Below are 25011 nucleotides of genomic sequence, written 5' to 3' on the forward strand. Positions count from 1 at the left end.
TGACCGGGCTAGGAAACAGGAGCTGGGCATGCGAAGGCTTCCAGAAAGAATCCTCCTCTCCGTCCACACACAACCCATTTCAGCCCTCCCAAACCCAACTGAGGCTGAAGAAGACAAGAAGGAGGGGTGGGCACAGGAGGCAGCCCCTATTTTCTGACCAGAAGCCTTGGGATTCAGGACGAACAGAAAGAGTACGGATTCCGGAATCCAACTTCACTGCTTCCACGCTGGGTGTCTTTGGGGAAGTCACCTAAGCTTTCTGTGCCACAGTATCCTCCTCAGTCAAATGGCGATGATGATGATAATATCATCTGCCTCAGGGGCGTTGTGAGGACTGAATGAATTGATGTATATACAGCACTTAGCTCCAGGCATAACTATTTCTCAGGATTATGGTTATTGTCAGTTGGGGTTGACCGAGTCAGCTCGTTTACCCCAACCATTTCTTGGGGCAGGTTGAGGGACTCTGACCGCGTGTCATAAGCATAACTTACAGATCCAGCCAGGACCACGTGGATCTCGAGTCCACCTCCCATAGATACAGATGGGGAAACTGAGGCACAGAGGGGCCACTTGACTTGCCCAAGGTCGCAGACAGGTTGGCAGGGGCAGGGCTGAGAGCAGATCTCAGCTTGTTCTTTACAAGCTGTTTAAGATTATTCCCACCTAGGGGCGCCTGGGGGGCTCAGTCGGTTCAGCGGCCGACTTCGGCTCAGGTCATGATCTCATGGTTTGTGAGTTCGAGCCCCATGTCGGGCTCTGTGCTGACAGCTTGGGACCTGGAGCCTGCTTCCGATTCTGTGTCTCCCTCTCTCTCTGCCCTTCCCTCTCTCTCTCAAAAATAAATAAATTAAAAAAAAACCTTAAAAATTATTCCCATCTGATTCTACCCCTTTCCCAACCAACACTTCCACTGGTTGGAATCCCATTTGGACTTTCTGGGGGACAGTGAGACTTCTTCCCCTGAATCAGAGATACCATGGCTTGATTCCACACTGCCCCCCTGGTGTGGGGGGGGGGGCGGATGAGACAGGGATGGGGTCCTCTGGGGGACTATCCTTCCTGAGAGCTGTGGAAGGAAGCAGTGAGCCCACAGAGCCTCCATCCAGAGACCTGGAGCCATGAGAAGTAAGCCCGCTCTGGGGGGGAAAGCCAAGGGGCCGTGGACCCAAGGCAGGGAGAGCTCTGTGGGAAGAAAGCCAGTTTTCCTGAGAAAAAGGGAAGCCTCTTGGTTAGGAGAACCCCAAGAGGCCAGGAGCCCCTGAGAGGGGGCACCCACCTGGAGGCACCCCGGAAGAGATGGTTGACGCAGACACTTGGCCCTGGCCCTTGGCAGTCATGGCGGCCACCTCGATGGTGTAGGTGGTGAGCGCAGTGAGGCCCGTGACGCGGTACTCCAGGGTCACGTTGGGTAGATAGTGGGTCACTCGGGTGTTGGTTCGGTTATATTCCTCCCAGGAGATCCGGTACCCTGGGGAGAGCCCCGAGTGCTAGCATGAGTTTGGCTGTGACCCAAAGCTGGCGTTGGCCCTCTTCCTCTGCTTCTCCCTTTTTCACTAGTCTGGCAGTTAGACATGCGTTGATAGCAATGGGGCCGAGGGAGCTGGGGACATCGTGCTTGGGGCCCCAGGTGTAACCTCTGCGGAATGCCTCTACTGGGTGGGGACTGTGGGAGGGGGTGAGTTATCATGGCGGCCGCTTGAGGCCTGTGGCAGGTGAGCTGGGTTGACCTGGGCGCTGATGGGCTGAGAGCCTCCTCTGAGTACTTTCTAAGAAAGAGTGGTCTGCTGGGAGGTTTTGGACGAGCACTGGTCAAAGGCGGGGGGATGGATTAAATGGCCCTGTCTCACCCCCTGGTTCAGTAACACCGAGATGCCTACCTGTGAGGATGCCATTCTTCTCTCCTGGCTCTTGCCAGCTGACCTTCAGCGAGGTGTCTAGGATTTCACTGAAGCTCAGGTGTCCCACAGGTCCAGGCACTGTACCCCAAAAGGACCCCCACCCCACCCAATGCCAATCAGATCCAGAGAGAGGCCACTGTCTTCAAGACGGCCAGTGGTGCTCCAGGGGCACCCCAGGATGGGAAACAAGGGCGGGATCCCCCTGTGCCTGGAGCGCTCAGCCTGGCTCTTGGGTAGGGGAGTGGTAGGGGGCAGGGACCGCAGGGGTTGGGCGGTGCCTACCGTCCTCATGGGTGCGCACCAGCTGCGGGGTGCTCCGAGGCCCATCTCCGGGAGTGGTGAAACACAGCACAGAGGTGAAGTACTCGGTGAACTTCTTCAGTCCAGACACGAAGCCCACGTGGATGCTGTCTTGAAAGTTGGGCCGGGCAGTCACCATGGTAACCTCTTCTTCCTGCTCAGGCTCCCAGGCAATCAGCTGGGGAGAGGCCGGCAATTCAGGCAGGGCAGCAAGAACGTTCCAGAAGAGGCCGAGCACTCTCCCACAGTCTGGGCCAATGGACAGAGAGAGTCTAGGAGCCCAGCTCCCTAGGGTCCCTCCTCCCAGGGAAGGGGTGGCCATGCAGCCACCCACAGGCCACGAGCATCTGTCCCTCTGGGAGTTTGCTTTGGGGCACTGTTCTTTCACTGAGCGAACTTGCTCTCCACGAGCGGTCTCTCACGAGGGAGGTCTTTACCAGATCAGCTACAGCACTTGCAGGTTCAGTGCAAAGTGAAAAGGGAGGGTCCCCTCGTTGAACAAGTTTTAAGAAATGCAAGGTGAAGGGGGGTCCCTCTGAGCGTGGAGCCCGCCCTGTGTGTTACGGATGAGCTCAGAGAGGCTCAGTGACTCCCACTATACCACACAGCCAGTGGGGAGCTCAAGGGCTCTGATTCCAATACCGAGGCTCCTATGGCTTTCTCCCTCTGGGCCGGGCAGGGTCTCCCTTGGGGTCCCCCCGCCACCCAGAGCTGCCTCCTCAGCTACCCCTTTCCTCTAGTTCCAAGTTGGGATTTCAGTCGGAGGGACTGGAGGTGCCTCAGTCGGGGGGACTGGAGGGACTCCACGACCTGGAGGTGGAGCTTCAGCGAGAAAACCCCGTCTGGAGGTTCAGCCTGGCTTCCTGTCTGCCCTCCCTCTGCACACCCCGCCTGGAATGGACGTGCCTCCTGCCTCCCTTTCCTTCTCTTCTTGCCTCTTGAACTGTCCCCTCACACGCCTGGTTCCTGGGCCCTTCATCTGTCTCCAGCAATGACAGCTGGTCTCAGAGAGTTCCTCGTGTATTTGAAGTTGATTAACTAGCAATTAATGGTGAAAAGCAATACTTGATGAGTTTTAATAAGCACCGGTATTTATAGATATAAAACAATACCACACTGATGTCTCCTGATTAACTGGCCCCTATAACAATGCTTCATCTTCTTTCTGTGGCCGCGTGTTTATAAAGGATGTTTTGAAATTTAATTGGTATTGTGAAAAGATAGCCTATAGCAAGTTAATTAGACACTAATTAGACCCTAAAAATACTAATCAGAAATACTAAGTGGCATTTAATAAGTATGTTAAATATCCTCCTTATTGTGGTTATCTTGTTTCATAGCAATTAAATTGCCGAACTTCTTTGGAGTAGATTAAGAAACAAGTTTAATGTTTTAATTTAATTTAATTAATGTAAATTTGAATTAATTACGCCATTAGAATTAATTGTGTGGTGTGTTCCACGGCAAGTGCAAAATCTGGGTAAATATTATTTTATTGGGTTCAGGCCAATTATAGTCACGACCGTTATTTCCGGAAGAAAGGACAAAGAATCTCTTTATAGGTGCCTTAAAACAGTATCACTGGGAACCGTCTTCAAAAATGACCCAGAAGCGCCCAGGGTGACGGCTGGGTGGTTTTCTGAGCGATTTCACCATCTTATGGTTCCAGGCCCGAAGCCCAAGATGGCGGCAGGACCAAGGCTGCTTCAGAATATTTACTCTGCGATGCGAGTCGCCAGTCGTTTAGCTGCGTCTGAAGAGGAGGAGGCTGGGGGTCAGGAGCCTTCTCCCTCAGGCCAGCAGGACAACAGCTGCCTTCTGCACGTCCTATTCCCTGAAAGGAGGTGGGCTCTGGGCAGCCCCGGGTGGAGCTCTGCTAGGAGTTCCTACTCTGCATCTGGCCTTGGGGTGAGCCCATCCCCCACCAGTCCCATTGCATCATCGCAGCAAGGACTGGATGGGAATCACAGCCCTGTGCTGTTGCAGAAAGGGAACCGAGGACCACGAAGGTTGGGCCTGGTCGGTGCACATGGACCGGCCAGGGGCTGGCTTCAGATTTGTGGGCCTCCCACCCCTAGACCCAGGATGGAGGCCTGTCTCTCAAAGGTCCACACAGCCGTTAGGTGAGCGTCGGGGTGTCTGCGTGTCTGCTCTCGTTAGCCAGGGTCGGTGTTGATTTACTCTATCAGGCCGTTGGGCTCAGAGTCCGACAGACCGGGCTGTCCTCAGCATGGGTGGGGGGTACGGGAGCCTGCGTGCTGGGGGAAAAGCACCCGATCTAGGTTCCTGGGACAGGCAGCGCCCCCTTGGAGAGTGGAAGCCCTGTCATTGAAGGGTGCTGGTGTCGGAGGCGTGTGTTTACGTGTGGGGAGCAGAGTGTGCATCCAAAGCAGGGAGGAAGAAAAGCAGAACCCAGCGCTGTCACTTACTGTGTGACCCTGGGAAAGTCACGCAACCTCTCCGAGCCTCAGGCTATTACAGGGAGCAGTGATAGCTGCCTTGCCGGCTGGCAGGAGGAGGGATGAAGTGAGTCCGTGTGCTACGGGGCTCCGAGAGCAGGATGCTATTACATGGCCTGCTAGCTTACTGGAGCTAGCAAAAAAGTAGAGAGATTCTCTTTCCCTCTCCTTTTGTCTTTCCTTCTCTCTCTCTCTCTCTCTGCATGTGCATGGGTTTGCACAGAACGTTCTGGAAGGGTTCGTAGGAAATTAACAACAGTGTTTGCCAGGAGTGGGGAGAGTTTCAGGGGTGGGACAGAAGCAGGCGTATGAAGAGCTGGAACTGGATGCAGGATTTCTGCTACACATCTATCTTTTTACTTTTGAATCACGTAAATATACTTCCTGTTTAAGAAATTAAATTCAAAAATTAAAAAAAAATAATGGAAGGATTTGGCAAGAGGGGCAAAATTATATGTACGCTTATCCTTTGATCCAGCAACCTCCTTTCTATGAATCTATTCCAAAGTTAAACGTGAAATATATGAAAAGATATATAGGCACAGAGCTATTTCACTGCAGAAATGTTTATTATAGTAAAAGACCGGAAACAATCCAAATGTCATCCCTGAGGAGCTGGTTGACAAAACTATGGGAAAGCCACTTGATGGAGTCCAATACAGATGTCAAAAAGGGAACCAGGAATCTCTATACTCCTGTGAAGTGATCCCCAGGATATACTGTAAATAAAGAAGCAGGATGGAAAAAAGTGTGTAGAGAACGCTGCCATTTATCTAGGAAGGAGAGGATACACATTTATATATGTATGCATTTGTTTATGTTAAAGAAACGAGGGGCTCCTGGGTGGCTCAGTCAGTTAAGCATCCGACTCTTGGTATCAGCTCAGGTCATGATCTCACAGTCGTGGGATCGAGCCCCATGTCAGGCTCTGCGCCGAGCAGAGCCTGCTTGGGATTCTCTGTCTCCCTGTCTCTCTGCCTATCCCCCACTCACTCTCTCTCAAAATAAATAAATAAACTTAAAAAAAAAAAAAAAAAGAAATGAAAAGAAAAACCGAAACAAGCAAGCAAAAAGAAATCAAACCTATGGGGAAGGAAAGGACCAGAATTCAGGCTGACTTTCTCTGAATTTACTTTGTAGATTTAACGCCGGAACCATGTAAATATGTTCCATAGTTACAGAACGAAATTAAATTAAAAAATCAATCCCTAAAAATCAAAACCGAAATGAAACAAACGAAGCTAATGATGTATTGAGCTGTAGCAAAATTACACAGAGAGAAACTATTTCCAGAGATTTTGTAGCACAGCCATGTGAAGTACATCCCTAGCGGGATATACCCTAGGAAGGGAAAGCACTGCAAATAATTGGACACTATTTTGGACACTATTTCGGTAGTCACTGCGGTGGTGTTACTGTTCTGAAAGTGTTGTGGGTGTTTCTGGGGTAAAGTAGACAGGTACTTATGCTGGTGTTGTAGGTACTGGATTTTCAGTGTGGAGCAAAGAGAGACAAAGGCCAATAACATTACTAAAGATCTTATAGCCCTGAAATTGAGTTAGAAGTATCAGTATGTGTTTCATCAGGAGAAGGAGGAACAGGGGGGTAAGAAGAAGAGGAAGAAGAAGAAGGAGAGGGAGGGGGGAGGAGGGGGGGAAGAAGAAGCATTATTTCCAAGCTGTCCATTAACGGAGCCTGAAAATGGCATCCAGTGCTAGAAAAAGGAGCACCCCTGATGCCCAGATTTTGGTATCTAACTATCATTTCCTCCTGGAAAGGACAAGGTTCTCTGAAGATGTGGCCGATCCCAGGGACAGTGCAGGAATTGGGGACAGCTTGGACCATCCTGTCAGACTGCAAGGAAGCTATCGGACTGTCGGGGCCCTGTCAAAAGAACTCCCCAACCAAAGAGGCCAACGATGGGTCAATGTGGCATCATCACAAATAATAATGGCAGTGGGTTGAAACATACCAGATGTGTTAAAAATCCTTAAGTACATAGTAATATGCCAAAAACGAGACAAAAAGATGCCCCCCTCCCATCCCATGCCCCCCCCCTTTCTAAAGTGACTCATCTGTCACTTTAGAAAATGCTAAGGAATCACATTCATTTTCCTGAAAATTGGTTAAGTGATGGGAGAGGACTAAACTTTTACCATGCTTTCCCTAGATGAACTGAACCTTCGGGTAACCAAAAAGTTGGTAAGGGGAAACTTCTTTTTACTGGAAAGGGTTTCAGCTGATAAATCAAGGAGAAATTATGATATTTGACTGTCCCCACTTTGCAACCCTACTGAAATAATAATAGATCACACAGGGTGATCAATGGTCACCACACAATAGTAAGAGAGACAGCCAGACTTTATGCCTTCTGATGTAAATGCACAACACCATCTAGGAGGTAATATTTGGAAAAAACAAAACAAATCATCAAACCTTGAATCTGATCAAGCCTCTAGTTCTAAGTTCCAATTTACTGCAAATATAGTGTTCAGAGGAATGTGTTAAATGACCCCACAGAGAGGCAATCAGCAAAATCCAGGCTGTGGAAAATTCGATAGGGCAAATGATTAAGTTTCTTTACTAAATAAATTACAAGAGAAAGAGAGAAAGGAGAGACAGAATCTATAGATCAGCTGAGACCTAAAAAAACCAGAACAATTGCGGTCGTGTGGACCTCATCTGGACCCTGAAGCAAATAAACCAACTAGTAAAAGAAATGATGTGGTGATCAGGGAAATGTGAACGCTGACCAAGTATCTGACGATAGCAAGGGGGCTTGATATTTTTAGGCACAATGATGACAGTGTGGTTACTGTGGTTGTGTTTTGAACAGAGGCTTTGTGCTATTTCTCTGCAGAAATATTTAGGGAGGAAAGGATACAGTGGCCTGGGATCCGCTTAAAAATATTCCAGGGGAGGGGCGCCTGGGTGGCGCAGTCGGTTAAGCGTCCGACTTCAGCCAGGTCACGATCTCGCGGTCCGTGAGTTCGAGCCCCGCGTCGGGCTCTGGGCTGATGGCTCGGAGCCTGGAGCCTGTTTCCGATTCTGTGTCTCCCTCTCTCTCTGCCCCTCCCCCGTTCATGCTCTGCCTCTCTCTGTCCCAAAAATAAATAAAAGTTGAAAAAAAAATTTTAAAAATATTCCAGGGGAGAGGCAGAGGGTTGGGGAATAGAAGGAACGCGTTTGATCACGAGCCAGTAATTGCTGACATCAGGATACACTGTGGTCTTCTAAAGTCATTACGGCTTTCCCTCTACTATTGTAGATGTTGGAAAAATTTTGACAATTAAAAGGCGAGGGTGGGGGGAGTCCATTCTCGTTGGAGGTACACAAGGGAAGGGACAGGCACTGCTGTTTTCCTACCTGTGATACCGAAGGCCAAAGAAGAAACAAAATGCCTGCTTATATCCATTTGTACTTAGAAAAAAAAAAAATCAAGTTATAGTTACCATTTTACCATGAACGCATATGACACATTTTCTTTTTAATACAAGAAAAGGCATAGGCTCCGGAGTTTGAATCTGAGCCTCTGTGGCCTCTTCCCACTCTGTCTGGGCCTGAATTGCCTGAACTCTCCCAGCCACTTGCACCTGCCTTAGAAATCTGCAGCCCAGGGGCACCAGGGGTGGCTCAGTCGGTCGAACGTCTGACTTAGGCTCAGGTCATGATCTCGCAGGTCATGAGTTCGAGCCCCACGTCGGGCTTGCTGCTGACAGCCCGTCAACACAGAGCCCGCTTCAGATCCTCTGTCGCCACCCCCCCCCCGCCCCTCTCTGTGCTTATGCTCTCTCTCTTTCTCAAAACAAAAAAATAAATAAATCATTTTAAAAACCTTTCAAAAAAAAGAAGCAGCCCAGCCCTATCCTCCCCGCCCCCAATTTGTGTAAGAAAACTCAGAATTGGCAGCAAGAAGCTAATTGTTCCCAGCTCAGCTCGTCGGCACAGTGCGAGCCTCCCCTTTCCCTCCGCTGCCTCCCCCCAGAGTCCCAATTAGAAGCCTTCCAGCCAGCCAGGCAGCCCGCACTGCGAACGTTCAGCTGCAGCTCCCTGCCCCAGGACGGCCCTGCCCGGCCCTGGCGCCCTGCCTTCCTGGGAGCAAGAGGGCTGTGGCAGGGGGAGCCCCCAGCTCTGGACCATCCCTCCTTTGTTTGCAACCCCAACAGAAATGTCTCTTTGCGGTTTAATCTCGGTCCCCTTTCTGCCCAGCCATCCCCAGCCTGCAGTAGTAACAGCCCAGGCTGCCAGTCCTAGGGATCGTCTTGGCTGTTCCACTCGCGCAAACGTGCAACAGAGGGAGTGCGGTCACCAGGAGGTCACCAGGTCTCTGGGCTCCAAGCCGGAGCCTGCAGTGTCTCCCCTTCACGGCCTGCCCCCTGGTGGCCCACCCCTGACATGCACTGCCTCCCCTCCCGCATCTGGAGGGAGCCCACCCCATCCTCCCACCTGCTGTGGGGGGGGGGGGCGCGGGGGGGGGGGCACAGCCGTAAACCATGGTGTGGACCGCATACTGTGCAATCCAGTTTTCTTAGTGGGGGTTGGCATGGGGTGAGAGCAGAGACCCAGGTGTGGGATCAAGGTCTGGGTTCCAGGAAGGGATCGTTGAGATCCCAAATTAAAAAAAAAATTTTTTTTAATGCTTATTTATTTATTACGAAGAATTTTAAATGTTTCATTATTTTTGAGAGAGAGAGAGAGGCAGAGTGTGAATGGGGGAGGAGCAGAGAGAGAGGGAGACAGAGAATCTGAGGCAGGCTCCAGGCTCTGAGCTGTCAGCGGGGAGCCCGACGCGGGGCTCGAACCCACGAACCGCGAGATCATGACCTGAGCCGAAGTCGGATCCTTAACCTACCGAGCCACCCAGGAGCCCCGAAAAGTCCTGATTTTTAGCACAGTTACAATGATAGCAACTACAACAGCTGCTGTTATTAGTTGCCACGGGCTGAACCGTGTCTCCCCTCCCCCCCAAATTCACACGTGGATGTCCTAACCCCCAAGACCTGAGGATGGACAGAGCATCTTTAAAGAGGCAAGAAAGTTCAAATGAGACCATTAAGGTGGTTTGTAGTCCAGCAAGGCCGGCGTCCTGCTAGGAAGAGGAAATCTGGACACAGGAAAGACCACGTGTGGACACAGGGAGAAGGTGGCACCTGCACGCCACGGACTGAGGCCTCGGAGGGACTCAGCCCCATCGACACCTTGATCTAAAACGTGCAGCTTCTGGAACTGGAAGGAAATCCATTTTTGCAGCACTTGGTTAGGGCAGCCTGATCAGGCGAACACATTTCCACCACGGCCACTATCATTTTCTGAGCGCTTGTTAATGTGTTTGTCACTGTGCTCAACGAATTACAAGTATTATCTCATTTAATCCTCACTCCACCCCAAGGGACGGATGTCATTATCATCCTCCCTCACAAATGAGGAAATGGGAGTTTATTTTGGGTTTCCAGCAGCTAGAACAGTGCGGATAGGAGGGCTCAGTAAACATTCATCGAAGGAGGGAAGCTCAGACAGCTTACAGGACTTGTCCAGGGAGCCAGCAAGGGGCACAGCCAGAGCCAGGATCTTAACCACATCTGTCAGGGTCCTAGTCCTGTGCCCTTAACCATACTCCCTGTGGGGTCAGGTACATTATGCCAAGGACGTGTGTCCCAGCAGGATGCCTGTTAGAGCCACAGCTTGGCGGGAAGAAGTCGATTCTGGATTTTTCTGAGGCCATGGCTATGCCCAGGTGTTTCTGAGCCCGAAACGAATCTGGTTTCGTTTATACCCTAGTCTCACCGAGAAAACTCCCAGGCACTGGGTCACAGACTGGGCAGTGTCCAGACCCCCCCACCCCCCAGCCTGGAAGTGGCCTTGAAGAGAGCCCGTGAGCCCTTGGCCTTGACCACGCGTCCTTTGTTTGGCTTGAACCAATGATTTCGAAAGTACGGGGGGATCCCTCCCCTTTTCCCCTCCTCCTCAGCCCGTAGCCTCCCTCAGAGAATCCCCGGGCCTCCTCTTGGGGCCAGGAGAGGCTTCACATACCTTGTAGCCCTGGTTGATGCCGTTGATGAATTGGGGGCTGGGGGCATTCCAGGTGAAGCGGATGGTCGTGGAGTTGGTGGCTTCTGCGTGCACGTTGCCAGGAGGGACGGTGGGGACTGGAGGAGAGCAGAGGTGCGGGCGGCGGCGGGGGGGGGGGGGGGGGGCGGTGCAGGAGAGCACGGTCAGTCTTGCCCGGTTAAGTAGAGCAAACACAGGGATGGGGTCTGCAGACTCCGCTTCGCCCCACCCCTTCTCCCCCCTTGCTCTGTGGACTTAAGACATCCTCTTTCTCTAGATTAGTGTGGGTTTAATAAAACTCGCCTGACCCATTTCACAGGCTACCAAGAAACAGAAGCGAGGGCTGTGAAAATACTCGGGGAGGTTTTTATGTACGATACTCCGCGTGAGCAGTCTCGTGATCCTGTGGTGGACTGCGTAGAAGGTCCCTGTAACCCGGAAGCTTCTGCCGTGCTCGTGCTCCCCCCAACTCCTCTTTCCCTCAGGACCCTCCCACCCTGCGGGGTCGCCAGGGGCAGCGGGCAATAGCTCGGGACTGGATACAACAGGTGACACGGCTGAGGCAGGACGGGACAGGTACCGGACCGACAGGTGCGAGCCTGGGAGAGAGAGAAGCACCAGTCCTCCGTGGTCACAGTCCCCACCCACCTCCCTGCAGTGTCCACTCGGTGACTTTGCTGCTGTAGACACCCAGCCCGGCACTGTTGTAGGCGGCCACCTCGATCTCGTAGTTGGTCCAGATGATGAGGTCCTCCAACAGCAGGTTGTTGACATCGGCATCCGTGATGTTCTTGAACTGATACCCGACAGGCAGCCCGGCCAGGCAGTACCTGAGGGGCGGAAGGCAGGATGCGGTGGCTTGGAGTCAGCCTGCTTGGCGCGTGCCCAGGAAACCGGGTGTGACAGAGTGAGCGTTCCATACCCACGCTGTCCAATATGGCAGCCATGAGCATATACAGCTGTTGGGCACTTGAAACGTGGTTGGCACTGGGAACCTGTACATTTATTTCCTTTATAGTCAAAACCACAGGTGACCAACGGCCATCTCCCTGGATAGCACAGGCCTAGTGGATGTGTCTGTTCTTTCCGATGGGGGAGGACACTGGGGAGATGGCTACATGACCACGGACAATAAGAGTTCTGGGGAGACCACACTGGCCTCACCTTGGAGGGCTCATTGATGGAGGGCCAAGTCCAACCAAAGGTTGGGCTCATTTTCTTATACCCTCCAGAACAGTGGCTCCCCTTTTGACGGTCATTCACTTAGGTGAAGGGAAAACATCTGAGGCTACCTACTTTGCCAATTTCGACCTTCCACTGGAAGAAGAACACACGGTAATAAAGAAGTGGGGTCTGTTCAGGCGAAATTTTGGAGGCTGGATAGCCTCTACCCATTTTTGGAAAATCAGAGGCCTCAAATTATTTTGATGTGTTACGACACCCCATAGCGGTGGTTCTCAGAGGCTTATCCCGCATCAGAACCCCCTGGAAGGCTTGTTAAAACACAGGTTTGCTGGGCCCACCCCCGAGTTTCCCATTCGGTAGGTCAGGTGTGGGACTTGAGAAGTTGCATTCGAATCGATGCTGCTGCCGGCCTCAGGACCGCCCTCTGAGAACCACTGCTGATTTGGGGTCACCAAAAGTTCACAACAAAATGAACCGATAAGGGAGCAAACTCAACAATAACTTCTTCCAGAGAGCGTAAGCCTATAGGAAAAGGGACATGCCTTTTGCAGCCAGCCAGAATTCAGAACATTGGTGAATGTTCAGTAACTTCCACTTATGCTAATTTTAATTCACAAAACCGAACTAATAGCACTTAATAACTCAGTCTGAGGTTATCAGGGACGTGCCCTTGGTCAAGGGGAGACAGAAAAGTCTATATAACTGGGCTTCATTTGGCAGTAAGGACCAAAGAAAGGAGGTCCGCTTTTTGACCAGTTCTTGACCCAGTAGTTGGTTTCAGTTGGAATATTTTTGGTTTCCTGGGTGGTTGGCCCCTTGAATATTTTACCTGTCTCCCTGGGCCTGTGGAGCCGTGACATGTGGCAGACTTGCCCACCCATACAGCCTTGAGGACACGACACTGTACCCCTTCCCTCAAGCATTCCCATTGGTTTCCAAGGCTCTGCCTTCTGGAAGTTCTTCTTTATGTCTAACCCAAGTCTTTCATAACACAGTGAAGGCAGTTCTTGTTGCCGGGCCCTCGTTAGATGGGGAAAGACCCGCCGTGACCTTGCTGTTTCCCAATCCACGTCCGACCCTCCCCTTGAGTCTGGGCTGCCCTACCTTTCCCGGGATTGGACGCCTACCTAATGATGTAGCCCTTGAGAAGGCCATTCTGGTGGCTCTCCGGAGGCGGCTGCCACTGGATCATGATGGACTGGTTGGTCCGGCCGCTGGCGATGACGTTCTGTGGAGGGGCCGTGGGGGGTTCCTCGGGAAGGGAGATCCTGGATATAAAAACGTCAAGAGTGGGTGGGACAGGTTGCTTGGGTGGCTTAGTTGGTTAAGGTGTCTGCCTCTATTTTGGCTCAGGTCATGATCTCACGGTTCGTGAATTTGAGCCCCATGTTGGGCTCTGTGCTGACAGCTTAGAGCCTGGATCTTGCTTCCAGTTCTGTCTCCTCTCTCTGACCCTCCCCCGCTTAAGCTGTCTCTTTCTCTCTCTCTCAAGAATAAATAAACATAAAAAAAAGAGTGGGTGGGCTTTTCTACTCTTAGTCTTGATGGCAAACACAGGAGTTTAATGGGAAATGAGGAGGCTGCTTTGTTCCTGGATGACTCTGCACAACTGCTGTGCGCTTTGGGGCAAGTCACTTGACCTCTCTGAGCTTGTTTCTTTATCTTTTAAAGGAGTATAATAAAGCTCCACCTGTCTGCTTTATGAGACTGGTTGAGGTTCAAATGACACCATGTATATATATGAATATTTTTATTTTTTATTTTTTTTATTTTTTATTTTTTTTTTTTCAACGTTTATTTATTTTTGGGACAGAGAGAGACAGAGCATGAACAGGGGAGGGGCAGAGAGAGAGGGAGACACAGAATCGGAAACAGGCTCCAGGCTCTGAGCCATCAGCCCAGAGCCTGACGCGGGGCTCGAACTCACGGACCACGAGATCGTGACCTGGCTGAAGTCGGACGCTTAACCGACTGCGCCACCCAGGCGCCCCTATGAATATTTTTAAAACGCTAAAGGGGCACCTGGGTGGCTCAGCCGGTTGAGCGTCCGACTTCGGCTCAGATCATGGTCTCACAGTTCGTGAGTTCAAGCCCCGCGTCGGGCTCTGTGCTAACAAACAGCTCAGAGCCTGGAGCCTGCTTCAGATTCTGTACCTCTCTCTCTCCCTCCCCCTCCCCTGCTCATGCTCTGCTTCTCAAAAATAAATAAATGTTAAAAAAAAAAAAAAAAAAAACCATTATAAAGCCCCAGATGTGTGTATTTTCTGTGCAGGAAAGGGACCTCGGCCTCAGCTTCTCACGTGCCAAAGAAGCTGCTGTTGGAGACAATGATGTCATAAGTGATCAGGAATGTCAGAAGCAGTGATGTTTTTCACTTCCCGGGTGCAAGCTGTAACTAGGTTTCCTTTTCCAACCAGCTGGGCCCAGGGCTGGGGACGGGCAGGCCGGGCGGGGCTGGCGAGGCGCGTGCGCGAGCCCATCGCCCGCTTCCGGAAGCGAGTGCCACTGCATTGCCTCCTCTGGAGCTGCCAGGGGACACGGCGTTCCACCGGGGTGCCGCAAAACTGACACGCATCCATTAAAAGCAAAAGTTAATTATTTTTGATGGATGTCTCTCCCTTTCAGCTTATTTTTATGTTTTTGCTTTCTGACGGAGAGCTTTGCAACGCGTACTGCACACTCCCACGTCTTTGTAAAGCCCGCAGCGAGGGCGATTTCACCTTTTTCTTTGTGACTCAGGGCTGTTAGCATGAGGATTCATCAGGAAGATGAATCAGGGTTTGAAATGAAGCCTGAAGACGTGGAGAAAGTGTAGGGTAGATGTCCCAGCACTTTGAGGCTTTCTACTGTTGGGATTTTGTAGTTCTGAAGGGCTGGGGCCGTGTCCACGTTGTTCCCCGAACCACTGACGGACCACACACAGCCTGGCACATAGTAGGCGTTCAATCAGCAGCGAGTGAATACATTCTCCTGTAAGTGCCCTCCTGTTAGCTGCCACCTCTCTCTCCTGTGACGGTGCCACCACCCCTGTGGCATCCCCCCAGTGAGAACCAGAAAGACTTAAGCTCACTGGAACTGTGGCAAAACCCAACGATTGTTTTAAGCCAGAGGTCTGCATACACACACCTAAGAGAATCCTTTAAAGAGCCAAGTACGTTCTTGGCTCCCTTGTAAACTGTCAGCTGACCGTATACGTAAAGGTTTATTTCTGGGCTCTCTACTCCGTTCCATGGGTCTAAGTGTCTATTTTTATGCCAATATCATGCTTTTTGATTACTACAGCTTTCTAGTATCGTGTGAAATCAGGGAATGTGATGCCTCCAGCTTTGTTCTTTCACAGGACCGCTCTGGCTACTCAAGGTCTTTTGTGGCTCCAAATACACTTTAGGACTGTTTTTTTCTTTTTCCTAATTCTGTGGAAGATGCCATCGGAATTTTGATAGAGGTTGCACTGAATTTACACGTGGACATTTTGGGTAACATGGACATTTTAACAATATTAATTCTTCTCAGTGGGGAAAGGAAAGTCTCTTTAATACACGGTGTTGGGAAAACTGGACAGCCCACATGCAGAGGAATGAAACCGGACCCCTAGCTTACACCAGTCACAAAAATTAACTCAAAAACGGGGTGCCCGGGTGGCTCAGTTGGTTGAGCGTCCGACTCTTGGTTTGGGCTCCAGTCATGATCTCACGGTTCATGAGTCGGAGCCCCGCACGTCAGCCTCTGCGCTGACATCGTGGAGCCTGCTTGGGATTCTTGCTCTCTTTCTCCCTCTGCCCCTCCCCGACGTGCGCACGCTCTCTCTCCAAATAAATAAATAAACTTAAAAAATTGAATCAGCTGGAAATCTAAAGGAGAACAACGAAAAAAAAAAATTAAAGACTTAATCGTAGGACCCTAACTTGTCAAACTCCTGGAAGAAAACATAGGGACAAGCTTTTTTTTTTTTTTTTTTAATTTTTTTTTTTTCAACATTTATTTATTTTTGGGACAGAGAGAGACAGAGCATGAATGGGGGAGGGGCAGAGAGAGAGGGAGACACAGAATCTGAAACAGGCTCCAGGCTCTGAGCCATCAGCCCAGAGCCCGACGCGGGGCTCGAACTCACGGACCGTGAGATCGTGACCTGGCTGAAGTCGGACACTTAACCAACTGCGCCACCCAGGCGCCCCGGGACAAGCTTTTTGATGTTGGTCTGGGCAGTGGGTTCCAGGAGACGACACTCAAAGCACAGGCAATAGAAGCAAAGATAAGTAAGTGGGACCACAGGAAATGAACAAGCTCCTGCACGACAAAAGAAACAACCAACAAAATGAAACGCTAAATCTGCAAACCATATATCTGATAAGGGGCTAATATTCAGAATATATAAAGAACTCATACAACCCAATCGCAATAAATAAATAAGTAACCCAAAACACCAACAACAAAAAACCCCCAACCCGAATTAGAAATAGGCAGATCTGAACAGGCATTTTCCCCACAAAGACACACAGATGACCAACAGGTGGGTGAAAAGGAAATGTGAATGAAAACCAGTGAGGTGTCACCCCACACCTCGTAGATCAGCTCTCATGGAAAATCAAAAAGACAAGACAGAACAGGCATTGTCAGGGATGTGGAGAGAAGGGAACCCTCGTGCACTGTGGGTGCTGCTAGTGTGGAAAACAAAATGGCAGCCCCACAAAAGATTAAAAAATCCATCCATAGGATGGGACGCCTGGGTGGCTCAGTCAGCTGAACGTCCAACTTCAGCTCAGGTCATGATCTCGCGGTCCATGAGTTCGAGCCCCGCGTCGGGCTCTGTGCTGACAGCCCGGAGCCTGGAGCCTGCTTTGGATTCTGGGACTCTGGCTCTCTCTGCCCCTCCCCCACTTGCACTCTGTCTGTCTCAAAAATAGAACAGACATTAAAAACAAATTTTTATTAAAATTTTTTTTTTCAACATTTATTTATTTTTGGGATAGAGAGAGACAGAGCATGAACGGGGGAGGGGCAGAGAGAGAGGGAGACACAGAATGGGAAACAGGCTCCAGGCTCTGAGCCATCAGCCCAGAGCCTGACGCGGGGCTCGAACTCACGAACCGCGAGATCGTGACCTGGCTGAAGTCGGACGCTTAACCGACTGCGCCACCCAGGCGCCCCCAAAAAAAACCAAATTTTTAAAACATCCATCCACAGGAGATGAACACAGGATCTCGAAGATCTGTCTGCACGTGGAAACACCCTACGTATCTGTCAATGGATGGGTCCATCAAGCAGATGTGGTAGATGAATACGATGGAATGTTATTCAGCTATGAGAAAGAAGGACCATTTGCACCAACAAACACTGTGCGATCTCGTACGCGGGGTCTACAAAAGCTGAATTTAAGAGAAACCGAGAGGAGGGTGGTAGTTACCGAAAGCTAGTGAAGGAGGGACATGGGAAGATACTGGTCAAGGCTACAGCCTTCTAGTTATAAGCTTAACAAATCCTGGGGATCTGAAGTATAGCCTGGGGATGATAGCTGAAAGTCCCGTATCGTCTACTTGAAAGTTGCTCAGAGAGGAGGTCGAAAGTGTCCTCACCACAAAAAAGAAATGGACGTGTCAGCTAACGCTGTGGTGCTGATCACATGGGAACATACAATCTATCGAATCAAAACACTGTGCCTTCAACTCATTCACACCGTGTCACATGTCAATTAGAATCTCAATACATCTGGAAAAAGTGAAGAGAAACATAAGAAAAGGAATGCTTTGGTGCATGGGATTTGTGTCACCGTCACTCTGCCCTCTTGTTGCATGGCTTCTTTCTCCCCAGAGGTGACCACCTGGTTACAGGACTTAAGTGGCCAGAATCAGTCGCCTCCTACGGAAGCGGGTATTACCGGGTGATGCTCGAAAATGGACGACCCTCTGTTTTTCCTCAATTTTCATCATCTTTAAAACAGCCTTGCCAAAAGCTTAACCAGACCTGGCGTCTTGCGAGGCACTGGATACGGACATCTGTCACGTGCACGTAACAGTGACGGCGGCCGATAGGGGAGGCAGAGCAGAGCGAGGGGAGTCTTTGAACTCGCTCGGCTCCCAGTGAGAGGGACCATTAAATCGGTGCTGATCCTGCCCCGGGCACTGCTCACGGCACCTCCCCCGGGTGACCTTTCACCTTGGCGGCATCCCCGTGAGGCAGGTGTGAGTGACGCTACCCCTTTCGACAGAGGTGGACACCAAAGCCCCCAGAATCTGCACACAGCGGGCCCCGCGTGGCCATACTGGTCTCGGCCGTAGGCAGCCCCCCTCAGCCCCGCCGGCCAATGGGGTCACCGAGACCCACTGGGCGAGAGCACGTGCTCCGCTCACCTCTCCGTGTCCTTGCTGAACTGTCCCTTCCCCACGTCATTGACGGCACAAAGACGGAACTGGTAGGAGCGTGCGGGCACCAAGCCCTTGACCATCACGGAGGTAGCCTCGGGGTCCACGCTGGCCAGGAGCACGGTCCAGGGGGCATCTACAAGGACAGAGGGTGCAGGCAGAGGTGGACATCCCGGGGGCCGTGTTCCTTACCCCCAGCCCCGTTTGGGCCAGCAGAGGCGCGCCTCCCCCAACTCAATCCGGCAGAGGCTGGTCACGTCATTTTCCTGGGTCCCCTTAGCCCACGTGTCCCAGGGGGTTGGAGGGTCCTGGGGAGGGAGCAAGGACTCATGGGAACAGAGATGGCAGGTGTCTTTTCTATCTTTTTTCTCCCCCCTCGAATCGATGAGCTCCAGGCAAACTGTATTGAAAATGCCCCTGAAACAAGGCCTGTGAATTCTGCAGGTCCCAGTCTGGAGACTAAAGAAGAAAAAGAGTCGCCACGGCCTTGGAGGCTCTAGAGAGGCAGGTCCTGAGTCCCGCACCTCACAGACATGATCTCATTCAACGGCCACAGCGGCCCGAGGAGGCGGATGCCATCGCTCGTTCTGCAGGGACGTGGAGGCCTCCAGAAGGTCTGCTCAAAGGCAGAGAACTGGGACGTGGGGGAGCTGGATCCCGGCCCCGGGCCACCTCCCCAAGCCCGTGCCTCCGGCTGGCTGCTGCGGGAAGCCTTACTGTTCTCCGACATCTCCAGGACGTAGCGAAGCAGGGGACTGTTGCCGTCGAAGGGCTTGGCCCACGTCAGGTTGATGGCCCGCCTCTCCGCTGTGCTGAGGGTCGCCACAGGGCGCTCGGGGGCGTGGGGCAGCTGCCTGGGGGAGAGAGGTGTGGCGGGGCCGGCTGTGAGGTCTGGAGTCAGGTGACACACGGGCACCAGGGCTCAGACTGAACTTCGAGATGCCTCAGCCGCCAAGCTCGGCCTTCGGGCCGGCCACCTGGAGGCTCTGCTCCCTGGCTTACGGGCCTACCTGTCCTACCTGTCCCCAGACTCCTCTGCTCTTGACAGAAGGCCTCACTGAGTTGCGGTTGGGGGGGGGGGGCCCGGGCAGGCTGCCCCCTTACCTGACGCGCAGGTGGGCACTTCGAGAGTCATTGCCCCCGGCTGAGAGCACCCGGCAGGTGTAGGTGCCGATGTCCCCTGACCACGTCTGCGAGATGTGCAGGGAGCCGTTTTTGTCGAGACGGATGCGGGGGTTGCTCTCCATGCCCAGGGTGGCCCCATCCTTCTCCCAGACGTACCTGAGAGTAAGAAGAACCAGTCAGTAAAGAGAGGTAGGGAAATAGGGGGCACTTCTGGGGCTCAGCCCAGGGCGGATCTGGAGGAGAGTTCCAAAGGCGGCAGAGTACCCCCCCTTCCCCACCCCCCCCCCCCCACGCCCCGGGGCTGGTCTGGGGCCAGAGCACGGTGGGCGCCCGATCAGCCCCCAGCCCACCGTCCCCGTGGCAGGTGCTCCGTCCGGGAGGGTTAGCACACGAAGCCGTCACACCTCTATCTCAGGTCTAGGTCAGAGCCGTGTTGCTTTTGGCCAGAAGCGACTGCCAAGCAGCCAGCACAAAAGAGCCGGCAAAAGGTAATCTTCCGAGGAGGTTAAAAGATTACAGCTGGAAAAAGAATTAACGTTTCCGCACAGACTGCATTTTGGAATTAGTTTTATGAGGGGAATCATTAGATCAATGCATCACTGTGACAAATTGACTTCAGTGTCCAAAAAATCACTTTAGCTTCGGTCAGTCAGTACAAAGGGGGACTTGAGAAATTACACACACGCCCGGGCCTGACAATAAGAAATATCCCCTCTGGAATGATTCTTGAGGAAATACAACTATTACTGTCAACATAACGTGGGGTGCCAGCTCCAGGGAGCACGTCCTGCTGTTGTCCCCCAGCAAGGTTGGCCAAGGTGCTGGGAACAGGATGGGGACTGAGCCGCTCTGTACATGACCCGTCACTCGCTCAGCTGGGGACAGGGTGGCCTGAGCCACAAGGATGCGAGAGAACTCTCTGTGTTAGAGAATGCAAGTTTGCTAGGGAGAATGAGCCTGTAATATTTTAAAGCTAGGTTTAAAAAAAAAAATCAGGGAATTGCAAATACAAATAGAAAAAAAAATACAGGAAAACCGAGAAGCTTTCCCATAATGGGTAACCATGATTAACAGCTGAGCATATACCTTCCAGACTTTTCCCTCCTGCCCCAATGGGCATGGTACCACAGTGTTTCTATGTTCTGGATTCAGATTCCCTGGTCAGATGTTGCCTTGGCCACTTACCAGCGTTTGTGATCCTGGGTGTGTTTATTTACCCTTCCTGTGCCTCAGTGTCCTCATCTGTCATACGAGGAAAATAATACCACCTGCTTTATAAGGTTGCTCTAAGGATTGTGTGAGTTAATATAAAATGCTCCAAGAAGTGCCCGGAGCGTGGCAAGGGATCAATAGAAGTTAGTCATCATTATGCACTTTGACTCTTATAGCACATGTACGTAAACAATATCTAGCTATCTACCCATCCGTCCTGACTTTAAAGCTGCTTTCCCGCCCCACAAAATGTCATAAACTCTTTTAAATGGGATGCTTCCACACCATGGTTTTTATCAGCTGCACGGTGCTTCCCACATGATTGCTCTGCGATCGTTCCCATAATGTTGGGTGACCAGCTTGGCTCCTTGTTTGTCGATATTATAGTTAGTGCTGCGATGAACATCCTTGCAGTAACGTATTTTCCTACGTGCTGAATCATTTCCTCGAGGATACGTTTTCAGCAGTGAAATTGCTGAGTTAAATTTTAAGGCTTTTTATACATATTTACAAATTGTCAGAAGGAATCACCTTCAATTCATCTCCATAGCTAGAAAAGAATCATCTGTGCCAGCACTGATGGCATGAGTAAAATTCCTGCATAAGAAACAGCTTATTGGCAGGGGCTCCTGAGTGGCTCAGGAGGTTAAGAGTCTGATTTCAGCTCAGGTCATGATCTCACAGCTTGTGAGTTCGAGCCCCGCATCGGGCTCTCTGCTGTTAGCACAGAGCCTGCTTCAGAGCCTCTGTACCTGCCCCCCTCTCTGCCCCTCCCTGGCTCATGCTCTTTCTCTCTCTCTCTCTCTCTCTCTCTCAAAAATAACTTAAAAAAAATTAAGAAAAAAAAAAACAGCTCATGGCAAGCAGACATCTTTTGCCCTGGGAGGTGGCGTTTTGGGAAGCATAGATTACCACCCATGGAGTGTTTATGCCCCAACAGCTGAACCCGAATCTGATCAGCCAGTTCCTTGAATCTAAGTAGAAATACCAGGGATCGAAGTACAAGCGTACCACACACACCACGAAAAAGCAGCTAGCCACACCCAGAAGGTGGGGCCTTCTACAGTGGGTATTGGCCAACAATGGCCCACCGCCTGTTTGTGTAAATAAAGTTTTATTGGAACACAGACATGCCCGCTTGTTTGCACACTGTCTGTGACTGCTTTTGCACTGCAAAAGCAGACTCGAAGAGCTGTGACAAAAGCTATATAGCCCTCAAAGCGTAAAACATGTACTCTCTGGCCCTTTACAGAACAAGTTAGCTGGGCCTCTGTCCTGTAGAACCTGGTCTCTCCAACTAATTAACTGCACGTAAACAAAGCAACAATGAAGACAAGAATAAAAAGGAGGGGGAGGGGACTATGTAGAAAGGAGGCACACCAACCAAAAGCAATGTGTAGACCTTGTGTGGACGCTGAGTTCAACCAACCAACTTTTATTTATTTATTTAGGTAATGTTTATTTTTGAGAGAGAGAGAGACAGAGTGTGAGTGGGGGAGGAGCAGGGGGAGAGGGAGACACGGAATCCGAAGGGGGGTCCAGGCTCCGAGCTGTCAGCACAGAGCCCGATGTGGGGCTTGAACCCACGAACCGGGAGATCGTGACCTGGGCCGAAGTCGGTCGCTTAACCGACTGAGCCACCCAGGCGCCCCATCAACCAACCAACTTTTAAAAAGGCACCTCTGAGATAATCAGGGCCATTGTATCAGCAGACATCAAGGGACTGATTGCTCATTGTGTTAGGTGTGACCAGGGACATGGTTGTTGTTATGTTTAAAGAAAAGTCCTTTTAGGTAAGAAATGCACACTGACATATGTAAAGGTGAAATTACACGCTTAATATTTGCTTTTAAAATATCGCAGTTAGGGGCGACTTGGTGGGTCAGTTGGCTAAGCATACGACTTCAGCTCAGGTCGTGATGTCACAGTTCGTGAGTTCGAGGCCCGCGTTAGGCTCGCTGCGGGCAGTGCAGAGTCTGCTTTGGATCCTCTGTCTCCCTGCTCTGCCCCTCCCCTACTCATGAGCATGTGCACATACTCTTTCTCTCTCAAAAACAATAAACAAACATTAAAAAAATATTGCAGTAGGAGCGCCTGGGTGGCGCAGTCGGTTAAGCGTCCGACTTCAACCAGGTCACGATCTCACGGTCCGTGAGTTCGAGCCCCGCGTCGGGCTCTGGGCTGATGGCTCGGAGCCTGGAGCCTGTTTCCGATTCTGTGTCTCCCTCTCTCTCTACCCCTCGCCCGTTCATGCTCTGTCTCTCTCTGTCCCAAAAATAAATAAACGTTGAAAAAAAAAATTAAAAAAAAAATATTGCAGTAAAAAAAGTGTGTGTGTGTGTGTGTGTGTGTGTGTGTGTGTGTGTAGTGGGGGAGTGGGATAGGAAAAATCAGGTGAGCAAAGTGCTGACAATCACTGAGGCTGAGAGATGGGTATATGAGACTTAATGACACTGGTCTCTCTACTCTGGCCTATCTTGGAAAATTTCCACAATAGAAAGTTAAGAAAGAATAAAAGAAAGGAAGGAAGAAAGGGAGAAAGGAAGGAAGGAAAGAAGGAAGGAAGAAAGGAAGAAAGGAAGGAAGGGAAAAAGGAAGGAAGGAAGGGAGGAAGGAAGGAAGGGAGAAAGGAAGGAAGGAAGGGAGAAAGGAAGGAAAAAAAACAACCAGTGGGTTCATTTAACTCAGGGTATAAATTTTCCAAAATTATCTGTTATTATATAGCTGGCTATTAAACAATTTTGATGAGTGATTTTAAATGATATTAGATAGGGGGCACCTGGGTGGCTCAGTCGGTTAAACGTCCAACTTCAGCTCAGGTCATGATCTCACAGTTTGTGAGTTCGAGCCCCGCGTCGGGCTCTGTGCTGACAGCTCAGAGCCTGGAGCCTGCTTCTGATTCTGCGTCTCCCTCTCTCTCTGCCCCTCCCCTGCTTGCACTCTGTCTCTGTCTCTCTCTTTCTCAAAAATAATTAAACATTAAAAAAAACTTTTAAAAAAGTATATGTAAAAAAATAATAATAAATAAAAATAATCCCGTACTAGCGGGTGCACGGGTGGCTCAGTCAGTTAAGCATGTGACTTCGGCTCAGGTCATGATGTTGCAGTTCATGAGTTCAAGCCCTGCGTCAGGGTCTGTGCTGACAGCTCGGAGCCCAGAGCCTGCTTCCGATTCTGTGTCTCCCTCTCCCTCTGCCCCTCCCCCATTCACACTCTGTCTCTCTCTCTCTCAAAAATAAATAAGCATTAAACAAATTAAAAAAAATTAGTCCTCAGGAAATCAAAGCCGTGCAAAAATAATTACAAGGATGTGGATCGTTATGTTTCTTAATATTAGCAAAAAATTGGAAAACAATCCAAATATCCAGAATTAGGGAATTGGTAACATAAATTCCATTACAGCCACACAATGGACATGTGAAGAATCATGTAATGGAGTTTATATGAAAATATTCATCGACAGGGAAGGAGAGTCACAATAGGTTCTTAAGGTTCTTACCAAATAGTAATATTTGGGTGTCATTTGTAAAAACCTGGACACAGACTAAGGAATTGTGTTTCCAGTTTTTTACAAATGACACCCAAATATTACTATCTCTGAGAGAAACAGGTAAACTTACTTTTTTCCTTCTTTTTTTTTTTCTCTCTCTCTCTCCCTCCCCAGTTTTTGGGGCTTATCTGCATTTTCTACATTTTCCTTCTATACAGGATATCTATTAGCCATGCAGTAAGAAAAAAGGCCAACAGAAATACGGATTAGTAGTCATGTTGCCCGACTGGATTTCTCAGAGTGGGTCTAGATCTGGCCTCGGATACCAAACGGAAGAGTTCTCTCCTGAGACTGTTCTGGAAACTCTTCCGCCACTTTATTTGATTTGGTTGCTCGGGTCCTTCCTAGCCTGTCTGGTCAGGGAGCCCCATGGTGTGTTCCCTGAAGCTGGGACAGGGTTTTCAAGTCCAAGGAAGGGGTGGGAGATGTGGGGAGACTTTGGGCACAGGCTGCAAATGCTGAGGGACCAGTTCTGTTCTCTCTCTTCCCATCTAGAAAAAACTGCGCTACATGGAGAATTCCATCCTGAGGCGAGGACCCCTCCAGTGCATCAGAACACAGTTTTCCACCTATGGGTCCCTGGAGGTCCTTGGAAGGTGGGCCTGCGGCTATATTCCAAGAGATCCACGAATCCCTTTGTCAATGAAGGTCTGTCTGGAGAATGGGGGCGCCTGGGTGGCTCAGCCGGTTAAGTGTCTGACTTCGGCTCAGGTCATGATCTCACGGTTCATGAGTTCAAGCCCTGCATAGGGCTCTGTGCTGACAGCTCGGAGCCTGGACCCCGCTTCAGATTCTGTGTCTCCCTCTCTCTCTTTGCCTCTTCCCCGCTTGTGCTCTCTCTCTCTCTCTCTCTCTCTCTCAAAAATAAATAA

The 25011-nt window shown here is 50.6% G+C and overlaps 1 protein-coding gene across 2 annotated transcripts in view; it reads right to left on the reverse strand.

The window, feature by feature from the left end:
• Positions 1-25011, reverse strand: part of SDK2 (sidekick cell adhesion molecule 2) — a 265473-nt gene that overhangs the window by 52389 nt on the left and 188073 nt on the right. For both annotated transcript variants that reach the window (XM_086687933.1, XM_086687932.1), the window contains exons 13-21: positions 19357-19533; positions 18970-19106; positions 18241-18388; positions 13021-13161; positions 11357-11538; positions 10691-10806; positions 2184-2379; positions 1881-1979; positions 1280-1471 (exon numbers count right to left, since the gene is read on the reverse strand). In XM_086687933.1, the coding sequence (XP_086544059.1) occupies positions 1280-1471; positions 1881-1979; positions 2184-2379; positions 10691-10806; positions 11357-11538; positions 13021-13161; positions 18241-18388; positions 18970-19106; positions 19357-19533 (1388 nt within the window). The remainder of the gene's footprint in view (positions 1-1279; positions 1472-1880; positions 1980-2183; positions 2380-10690; positions 10807-11356; positions 11539-13020; positions 13162-18240; positions 18389-18969; positions 19107-19356; positions 19534-25011) is intronic.

Source organism: Puma concolor, chromosome E1 (genome assembly GCF_028749965.1).
Source record: "Puma concolor isolate L17-30 chromosome E1, mPumCon1.1.hap2, whole genome shotgun sequence".
Lineage (NCBI taxonomy): Eukaryota > Metazoa > Chordata > Mammalia > Carnivora > Felidae > Puma > Puma concolor.